Consider the following 10,564-nt stretch of genomic DNA (forward strand, 5'->3'; position numbering starts at 1 on the left):
ATGACATATAACTCTCATGACTTGTGTGTGTGTGTGTGTGTGTGTGTGTGTGTGTGTGTGTGTGTGTGTGTGTGTGTGTGTGTGAATGCAGGAGCTTTCAGTTTGAACTTTGCAGTTGTGTTCAAATGTAAGGATTTAAATAGCAACGCAAGTGTTTTGTTGTTTAGCGTGCGGGGGGCGGGGCTAAAACAGGGATAGAAACAGAGCACGATGAACAGCAGAACTCTGAGGTTTTAATGTTTGAGGCAGTGAGGAAATGGGAACCCCTGATTGTCAGCTTGAAGTCTGAACCAGCAGCTGCAGTGTGTACACACACGCACACACACACACACACACACACACACACACACACACACACACACACACAATCTTCACATTCCACTTCCTTGCTATTGTGCGCAGAGACCAAAACATAATGACACACGTTCCGCCTGGCTGCTGGCTTACTCATTGCGGTACAGTGTAACCCTGAAGGGGCCGTCGGGTAGAACTTTAACTCCGTCTCTCAGACTCACCTGACTTGACTGTTGCTGTGTCGCTGTTCTTCGTCACCTCAGTGTCATCCCTAGATTTGGGATGCGGTGAAATTCAAAGACGCCTTTTGTCTTTTGCAGAAAGAAGACGCTCATCCGGTCTGCAGAGCAGAGCACAGGAATGGTGGATCACCTGCCGCTTGGTGAGGAGACCTTCCTGTATTACACCGGCTCCCCGGGGTCGGACTACAGCTGCCTGTGTCACCACGCTAATGGTGGCGCGTTGCCAGGGATCATGGTAACCGACGCGTGCGTCTACGACCACCGCCACCTCCACCCCTACCAAGGGCTGGCCCTCTCCTCCTCCTCCCCTCGCCCCTCTGAGGATGACCTCAGCGACTCCTCCAGCCCTCGGTCCTCGCTCTGCTCCAGCCCCGAGGCCTCGTCGCCGACGTTGCGCCGCGTCCTCGCCGCCGGCTACGAAAGCCGAGGCAGCCGGAGCAGCGGGAGCTGCAGCTCCTCGGGAGGAGAGAGTCGAGACAGCCTGCTGGACCTCCTCCTCTCGCAGGCCTCCCTCCCTCACAACAACTCTTCTACTGTATCTTTCTCCCTATCCCAAGCCCCCCTGTCCTCTTCTTCCTCTTCTTCCTCCTCCTCACCTGCCGCTCTTTTACCCATGGGCTTGGCCTGGGAGTCCAAGAGGGAGCAGCGGATGACTCTCCTCCAGCAGCACGCCAAAGAGGACTGCTACGAGTTCCCCGTCTTCCTGGACGAGATGCAGGATCCGGCGGCGCTCTTCTTCCAGCCCACCTTGGAGGAGATCGAGGAGTTCCTGGAGGAGAACATGGCGGTGGCGTTGGGGAAAGGAGAGGAGGAGAGCAACGAGGCGATGTCGCCAATGGCGGAGGATGCCGAGGCGAAAGGTTCACGGACAATGGCAAGAGAACCCGCGTCGGTGTCACAGAATTCGTATCAGACGTTGCCCGTGGTGCATTCGCCGCCCTCCTGCTACACAGAGACCAAACACACGGCATGCGCGTCAGACATGGACGGCTCGCCACCAGCAGCGGATTTTAGTTCTCCTCGCAGTGTTGACGAGATCAAACACGAAGATTGTGGTTCACCGCCGGCCGCGTCGGAAGGTACCGGTGCTTCCGGCGTGCCGGTCATCCTGCAAATCCAGCCCGTCCAGATCAAACAAGAGCCCAACGCCAGCGCCGTGCCATATGCTGCAACCCGGCAAGCCCAACCCCCAAAGACCCAGGCGGCGCAGCAGGCCCCGTCGGACATCAAAATTGCCCAACTCCTGGTCAACATCCAGGGCCAGACCTTCGCCTTGGTGCCACAGCTGCTTTCGGCGACAAACATTGCCAACGCGAGCAAAAACGGGAGCGCCGTGTTGCCTAAATTCGTCCGGATCGCACCGGTGCCCATCGCCGCCAAACCCACGGGGCTCGGGGAAGGCGGGGGCTCGACCGCCGGGGTTCTCGTCGGGGGTCAGAGGTACCAGAAGAGCGCCGTGGCAGACTTAATTAAAATGCACAAGTGCTCTTTTCCCGGCTGCAATAAGATGTACACCAAGAGCAGCCACCTTAAAGCGCACCTGAGGAGGCACACGGGGGAGAAGCCCTTCGCCTGCACCTGGTCCGGCTGTGGATGGAGGTGAGCAGAACCAACGGTCTTATTGTATCAAATCAAATGAGGGAGAGATGTAGATGAACACCCTTCAGATCAGAGTCTGCCGAGTGGACAGGAGTGGATGGATAGTTGATAGATAGTTGATAGATAGTTGATAGAAAGTTGATAGGAAGTTGATAGAGTTGTATAGTTGATAGATAGTTGATAGATAGTTGATAGGAAGTTGATAGAAAGTTGATAGATAGTTGATAGGAAGTTGATAGATAGTTGTATAGTTGATAGATAGTTGATAGATAGTTCATAGAAAGTTGATAGGAAGTTGATAGATAGTTGTATAGTTGATAGATAGTTGAAAGATAGTTGATAGAAAGTTGATAGATAGTTGTATAGTTGATAGATAGTTGATAGATAGTTGATAGGAAGTTGATAGGAAGTTGATAGAAAGTTGATAGATAGTTGATAGATAGTAGATAGGAAGTTGATAGATAGTTGTATAGTTGATAGATAGTTGTATAGTTGATAGATAGTTGATAGAAAGTTAAAGGATAGTTGATAGATAGTTGATAGATAGTTGATAGATAGTTTGGTGGATAGATATTTATGTGGATAGATATTTAAGTGGATAGTTTGGTTGATAGATAGTTTGGTAAATGGTTAGGTCGTGGAGAGTGAAGTGTTGTATTTTACCACAGAGATTACAGCAACCAAAGTTATCGAGATCCGCGGTGGACTCGTGTGCAGAGAGCAGTCGATGACCTGAGCATCCCTCTTCCCCCGTGAGGAGACTTTGAAGAGATGCGCAGAGTGAAATTAGTTTTCCATGCAAAGAACAGACGGAGCTTAAGGCAGCAGTCGTGTAACTGGATGGAAGATCCTCTTTCACCGGACAGGAAGTGGGCAGTGTCACCACTTTTAGTTTCATTGGGACATGAATGTTTCAACTTTGAGACTTTGGGCTGTTTTGCTTCCAGTAACACGTTTTCATTCAGACTGACGGAAACAAAACAAAACACATCCAGGTGTTCGTTGTCCGACCTCGTTTGTTGGCGTCTGTAGGATTCGCCCCAAAATTCACCAAAAGTTAACGTTAGATAATGCCTCATTTGCATCTTTACAAGGACATTTTATAATGACAAAGAGTTTTAAAAAGTAAGCAATCACCTGGGGTTGTTTCGTGGTGATATTTATATGTCTTACCCGATTCACCTGTAGGGTTCAAAATGTCAATTTTTCAAAATATTAGTATCTTCTTAAGACTCAGAAAGCCAGAAATCTCCTCTTCAGCAGAACTCACATGCAGCAACCTTTCCAACGTCATTCCTTTTAACAGTCTGAACGTTTTTAGGGTTTTCTTCACATTCCTGATTGGGATAAAAAGCGATATTTAAAATTCCCGCTGTAAACATATTATGTCAACAAAAGGAAACAAACATTTTGAACCTGGCTTCATCCAATGTTCAGTTTCCTGTTCTAGAAATGTATGAACATTAGCACATATTTAACAAGATAATGACTCGTACATTTCTTTTAGCGACCATAAATTTATGTGATATATTATTTCAAAAGATTTAAACTTTTCACCCCGTAGTTTCTCCCCATAGATGCTAGTTTATGGACGGGAGGGGATGGGGACAGGGTCCATCTTACGGAGAAAGACCCGACATAAAATTAAATTCAAGAGTCACAATTTGTTCCATTCTACATGGATGTGTGTCTCCACTATCTGTGGGCTTTTTTTTGTACCATGGTTCAAGTTGTAGATTAGATAGAGCGCCTTTTGAAGTCCTCTGCATGCAGACTTTGCCCCCTGCTAGTTATTCCACTTGTTTGCTGACTTTCTGCACACACACACACACACACACCCACGCACACACACACACCCACACACACACGTACATAGACGCAGCCGAGGATCGAGCTCAACGCTCTCCACTTCATGCGTGGACCTCTCTGTCCGTCAATCATTGCTTTGCATCTGGAATCCTGATCCGAACTCCGAGTCCATCCAAAGTGCAAAATCCGACTTTTGGATTCCGTATCTAGACGTTGAGCTGTCGCCCGCTTGTTGGACCATCGTGGTTCAAGTTAAATTGAGTGTTAGAATTTGTATTAGCAGATTAGCAGCTAAGGAGAGTAAATGTTCTCCCTGCACTGAAAACCTGCAGACACTTAAAACCCTCCAGATGGGAAACGTTGTCCAGCATGTGCGTTTCATCTGGGCACAAGTATTTAAGATCGCTTAATGTTATCCTAGAGCAAAACAAATAAATAAAAACCATTAGACCCGTTATGCATTGTTTGAAGACGGCTTAAACGTGTGTTTTGTTCACATAAAGATATGATGTATGCATCCCCCCCCCACCCCCCCCCCCCTGTGACATGCAATCAAGATGATGTCCAATCCAAGCCAACTACACACTTCAGGAAACACGTTTAGCCATCTCATGCTAAGCTAAAGTAATTGGCTCACGGTCCACAGCAACAGATATGCGAGAACGTTGCAATAAAACTATTTATACTTTTTATTTCATTGGCTGAAGTCACCTGAAGAAAAAAAAATGTTAGCATCAGAAAATTCTGCACAGCACAGAAACGTTGAATGTGGACGTTCCTTTGCATTCGCGCGGAGCCGGTAACGTAGTTATTAAAGCTTCTGGGTGTAATAACAGGGCAGGACAGAACAAGACACGGGTTGAGTCAACCCCCTCGGGCCGCTTGGTGTTTATTCACAGTAGCTCTGGTTTGTTTCCCTTTTCACCAATGTTGCGTTTCTGCGCGCGCGATACGCCGACGATGTGACGCTTTGCTAACCAAACGCTCACCTTGTTTCAAGATTCAAGGTTTTATTTGCCATCTGTGCCTCGAGCAACAGTCCAGACCCATTGGAAATAACACTATAATAAGAAAGAAAAAATACATAATATGACTATTGGTAATATCAATAAGAACAATAAAAGGTGCTAATATGTCCCGGTAATATCTACAGATGTGCAGAAACAATTAGGGGGGGGGGGGGGGGGTAGAGAGGAGTGCTATTTCTCTGGCTTCACATAGAACTCAGTGGAAGTTATATTTCTTACAATTACGGTTCTCGTGATCACGGTGACGAGAGACGTGAATGTTGTGGCAACCTCAACAAAGACGATAACAGACAAACAGGTGCAACTCTGGTACAGTACCCGCGCTTGCCAATAACTCTTGTTCCTGTAATTGGCCCGCGGGGTCGTGCCGACCAGAACCTGACGGTGCCGCCCTCACGCTGTTTTCAGAGCGCTCCGTTTGGCTGCAGAGCCGGCGCCGTTTAGGAACAAGCCAGAACAGAGCCGCCGCATGTGTTTTCCCACGGCGCCCACGCTAGAATGGATACACCACCAAGACGCCCCGAGAAATTAAGGTGCAGGGAGAGAGAAAGAGATGAGAACTGGCAGATGATCAATCCCCCCCCCACCACCAACCCTTTCAAAATGCGTTGTACTTAAAGACCAATCAGGTCTATTTGCACAAGTCCTAAACGCACGTTGTGTTGAGCGATCTCCCCCAGCGCAGTGTGTTGAAGCTGGGCTGCGGCCCAGTTGGAAGTTAGAACAGCTGCGTGGTTTCTATCATGCCCCGGCCCGAAGCTGCTATAGTGGACGGCTTCAGGGTGTAATGTGTGTGTGTGGCATGCACGTCACACGCAGATTACCATAAGGAACACATGTGGAGTGCGGAGCGTTAAGAGAGCGATGTGTGGTTTTTTAGATCTTCACTTCAACCACAACGTGCCTGTAGAGACACGACGTGACAGACGTGTCAACACAAAGTCATTGAGCCTGAAGGGCACTTGTTGCAGAAAGCATTGGTTGATGTGGCCCCTGACAACTTGAAAGACATATGATCATCTTTTCTTAAAGAAAACTGAGAAAAATATCCTGTGCTTTTATTTTGAAGGTTTCAAATGAAATGGATTTATGTTGTAATATTAGAGAAAATGTCTTATGTATAATATTTCTACACTCAAATAAACAATAATCAAATGCAAAGAGAGTTATTCAGCAATATGTTGGGAGTAGTTTATATATTTACACTACCGTTCAAAAGTTTGGGATCACTTAGAAATGACTTTATTTTTCAAAGAAAAGCAGTTTTTTCAATAAAGATAACATTAAATTAATCAGAAATACACTCTCTACATTGTTAATGTGGTAAATGACTATTCTAGGTGGAAACGTCTGGTTTCTAATGAAATATCTCCAGAGGTGTATAGAGGCCCATTTCCATCAACTATCACTCCAGTGTTCTAATGGTACATTGTGTTTGATCATCGCCTTAGAAGACTAATGTCTGATTAGAAAACCCGTGCAATTATGTTAGCACAGCTGAAAACAGTTATGCTGGTGATATAAGCGATACAACTGGCCTTCCTTTGAGCTTGAAGTTTGTAGAACAAAATTAATACTTCAAATATTAATCATTATTTCTAACCTTGTCAATGTCTTGACTGTATTTTATATTCATTTGATTAATAAAAGTGTGATTTTTCATGGAAGACACAAAATTGTCTGGGTGATCCCAAACTTTTGAACGGTAGTGTATATGTTTCAGTTACAACCCTTTGAGGGCGGCCGTGATGCCGATGTGGCCCACGGTGGAAATGAGTTTGACACCCTTGGCCTACAGGGACTTTGAGGGGGTCACGCTTTTTTATGGGGCAAACTTCAACTGTTGTGACAATGAATAATAACCGTTCATGTCCCTTTAGTTTTAAATATAACAGACCGTCTGGCCCAGTCAGAACTATCTGTGGCGTAAACTGTTACGCGGACAACATCTTCTGGGCGATGCAGGTGATTATCTGAACTCCTTGGGGGTATTTTGAGCTCCAATGACAAGAACATAGCCTGAAAATGTAAAAGTCAAATAGATGCAGTGCTACAAACGGAAGGAATCCCAGAACCAGCTGAAGTGAAACAGTCATTGGAAAAGATTATTTACGGCTTTCTGACTATTGGCCAAGTCAACAAGAGAACGTTAAAACAAAAGTGACTCTTCAAGGGGTGTTGCTTCTCGAGGTTCCTTGCATTTCAGATTACACACTTGGGGCTTTATAGGCTCTGACAGTTATTTCCTTTTTATTGGGCCATTAAAATGATGAACGGGCCGGTTGTGTAATCCACATCGAGAGTGGAAACGCTTTGAAATAACCGTGAGCGACGTCTTCATATCTCTGTGAGTTATCGCCTCTGTGACTTCGGCATGCCGGTGCTACTGGAAATGTTCTGGATTAATCTGATCTTAACAGCTTTACTTATATATGCAGACACACACACACACACACATACTATACAGACACTCCACTATCAGCCACTTAACCCTTCACTTGTCATGAGACCCAAAGTTGGCCGGAGCCCATAGAGACCGGAGCAGAGCAGGCCAGGAATAGACCGGGTTTGGATCCCAGCTAAATATGGGATCGAGGTCAAAACACGTGTCCGGTATGCCCTCATGGACATGGGTTCGACTTTATGTGGATGTTTGAAGCGTGACTACAGGAAGTGGAGTATAATTTAAGCCAGAAGTTGTCGTATTTCAAAATGACAAAGCAACTCCGTGAGAGTTTTGATCGACCGCGATTCGGGAATGAAACACAAGAATTTGTAAATCCCGAGTGGGATTGAAGTCACGCTTAATGTTTCCTAAATCTGCTCGAATCACATCCTGGTTTTTTTCTCCCGTTTTCCGGCAGGTTCTCCCGGTCCGACGAACTTTCCCGACACCGGCGCTCCCACTCGGGAGTGAAACCGTACCAGTGCATCGTCTGCGAGAAGAAGTTCGCCCGCAGCGATCACCTGTCGAAACACCTCAAAGTCCACCGCTTCCCCCGGAGCAGCCGGACGGGGCGCTCTGCAAACTGAGTCTCCTGACCCCACTCTGACGGACTGGAGGGTGGGGGAGGGGTGTGTGTGTGTGCGTGTGCGTGTGTATTAGTGTGACGGACGACAGCGGAGGAGGGGGTGGGGGGGGGAGGGGTGTTGAAAGTCCCCCCAAACACCTTGATCATGTTTAAGCGTGTGCGTGACGTACGTCCATGGTACTGTTATAATTTATTGAGTGGTGAGGAAAAGACTGTAAAAAAGAAAAGAGAGAAAGTGAAACAGAAATCTGTTACTTGACACAACACCCTCGCCGGTGGAATAAGCTTCTTGTACATAACGACTTTTTTTTTTTTTTTTTTGTCTCACTTCAAAATCTTTCAGCTGATCTAATTTGACGAAATATTTGAGAGTATATTTACACTTTGTTGTTTCTGGAGTCAAACGCCTTTTATGAATAATAAAACATTTTTTAAATCGCGAAGGGGTTCTGCTACTATTTAAACCCCCACTTTTTATTCTTTTCTTTTTACTTTGCTGGAGCCAAATGCTTTTTAGCAAAAACGCAAAAACGCATCGCTTGATGGCTTGAAATTGAATTTGTTGCCCAACCGAAGCTGACTGGACGGGGGGGGGGGGGGGGGGGGGTTGATTGACAGCTGAGTGAACGATGCCTGGACATTCCTGGAGCTTTGAATAAGTGTCTTTATTGCCTTTGAGTCTCATGACAGGGAGGAACACCGAAGTGACCTCAAACCCAAGAAGAATGATCATGTTCAACGTCGAATTACCACTCACCAGCAAACATGTGGTTATGTAATTTGCACTGGCACACGTGAACAATGTGTATTTCTGGCAATTTGTTTTTGTCTCATCTGGTCCAGAGTATTTCTTCAGAACATTGTTTTGGTCTTTGTTTGTGTGGGTGCAGCCACATGGAATGATTGTCTGCCAATGAGCTCAATCTGATGTCAAAAACAAGCTTTTACAGCGGCACGTTCAACTGTTAACTCATGAAAACATTTGTTTTCTGATTTTGCGATGTCGAAATTAAAACTTTATTAGTCACTTTTACTTCATGCCACTGCTGTCCCGAGTGGCACAAGCAAAGGATGTAACGTCTCAACTCATTTTCCTCCTCTCCTGCCAAATCAAGTTCATTTTTCCGCCTGTCTTCTGTTTCACGTCAATTCAGATGATTTTTTTTTACATATCAAATGAAGTGAAATAATTTACATATCAAAATCTATGCGGATCCTTTTCTTCTTTTTTTTGCACTCGCTGATGCTGGAAACATGTGTTACAACATCGAATCACAACAATTCACCCCAGATCAGCTGTATGTATATTTGTATTTGCCTATGTATGTATATCACAGGTGTCAAACAATATGGCTCTTCCACTGAAGCCTCTTCTCTTTTTAAAATTAGTCAATAAAACCAAAAAGTTTATCATAGAACGTTTTTCTTTGGCCGTATTACTTGTTACAGCGTATTCGCCAAAGGTATTTAAGAAAAATGCAGATTCCCTTTGTCCCACGGTCTTGAACACATCAGATCTCTTTCCATGAAATGAGAAGCCTCGGTCTCCAGGGAACAGCGACTGTTTTTCTTCTTTTATCGTTCTCATATTACGTGTTCCTGTATGAATCAGTTGAATTAAACCAAAATATTTCGTGGTTTTTCGTGTCACCATAAAGTTGAGGATCAAGCTGTCGATAATCCGTGCCGATATTATTGTTTTGAAGAGAAGGAATATTGAAGTTTTTGAACTGGAATCGTCGTTTTGTTTGGTTGTTTTTTTGGGAAGCGTTTGATTCGCTGAAAACCGACATCGAAGGCCGAGCCCCCTTTGAGCGATCGGGACGCCGATTGGAAGAAGTGTCACGCCGATGTCAAGCATTCCTTCCGCACGATCAGGAGAAACACTTTTCTGAGTGGGCGTGAGCCCGTGAATGTATGTAGCTACTGTAAATGCATCTGAAAGGAGATCCGAACGATTCTTCTGGTGATTTATGTGATTGTGAAAAAAGATTCTTTGAAAGAATATGTCAAGAAAGAGTGATGATTCAAATATTTAGCGAAGAATGTTGGTAACTTGCTTTTTCTTGCCGGGTTATTTTTATTTTTTACATGACGCGTGAAATGTCTCGTAACGCATCAATGGATCAGAACCTGTAACATATTCTCCCAATATGCATATGTCTAACTTGGTCAGGTGCAAATTGCAATACAGCGTAATGTATTACGAAACACGTGATGAGTGACTGTGTGGGCTCGGTAAACACGTTACAAGCAAAAGAGTTGCTTAAAATGTTATATTTTTGCTTTTGTTCCTTCGTAAAAAAACATATTTACAATAAAAATCCCAAAACCGATGAAATGTTTTTGTGTTAGATTCTTTCTGTGCGAGATCAGTCGCCTGGGAACTATTCTCGGGGTTTAGGTGTTCTACTTTTTATTTTGAAGTTGCATATAGACTATTATTATTACGCTTTACTCAGAGCTTAAAGGAGCATCCAGAGAAATGTCAAGATTCGTACCACATGGCAAATCTGAATGGAAATTCAACATTTCAGTTTAAATGTTTTAAAATAATGTC

General features: G+C 44.9%; 1 protein-coding gene and 1 long non-coding RNA gene across 6 annotated transcripts in view; one reads left to right on the forward strand and one right to left on the reverse strand.

The window, feature by feature from the left end:
• The window catches only part of LOC130199489 (uncharacterized), a 9,851-nt gene extending 9,207 nt beyond the window's left edge, over positions 1-644 (reverse strand). For all 3 annotated transcript variants that reach the window (XR_008832844.1, XR_008832843.1, XR_008832842.1), the window contains exon 1: positions 516-644. This is a non-coding gene — a long non-coding RNA (uncharacterized LOC130199489). The remainder of the gene's footprint in view (positions 1-515) is intronic.
• Positions 1-10,345, forward strand: part of LOC130199488 (Krueppel-like factor 15) — a 12,834-nt gene extending 2,489 nt beyond the window's left edge. For 2 of the 3 annotated variants that reach the window (XM_056423028.1, XM_056423026.1), the window contains exons 2-3: positions 615-2,135; positions 7,837-10,345. In XM_056423028.1, the coding sequence (XP_056279003.1) occupies positions 655-2,135; positions 7,837-8,005 (1,650 nt within the window). In that variant the 5' untranslated portion in view covers positions 615-654 and the 3' untranslated portion in view covers positions 8,006-10,345. Of the gene's footprint in view, positions 303-614; positions 2,136-7,836 lie in introns of all 3 variants that reach the window. The other variant, XM_056423027.1, reaches the window with a different exon arrangement.
• Positions 10,346-10,564: the final 219 nt, after the last annotated feature.

This window comes from Pseudoliparis swirei, chromosome 9 (genome assembly GCF_029220125.1).
Source record: "Pseudoliparis swirei isolate HS2019 ecotype Mariana Trench chromosome 9, NWPU_hadal_v1, whole genome shotgun sequence".
NCBI classification, from domain to species: domain Eukaryota; kingdom Metazoa; phylum Chordata; class Actinopteri; order Perciformes; family Liparidae; genus Pseudoliparis; species Pseudoliparis swirei.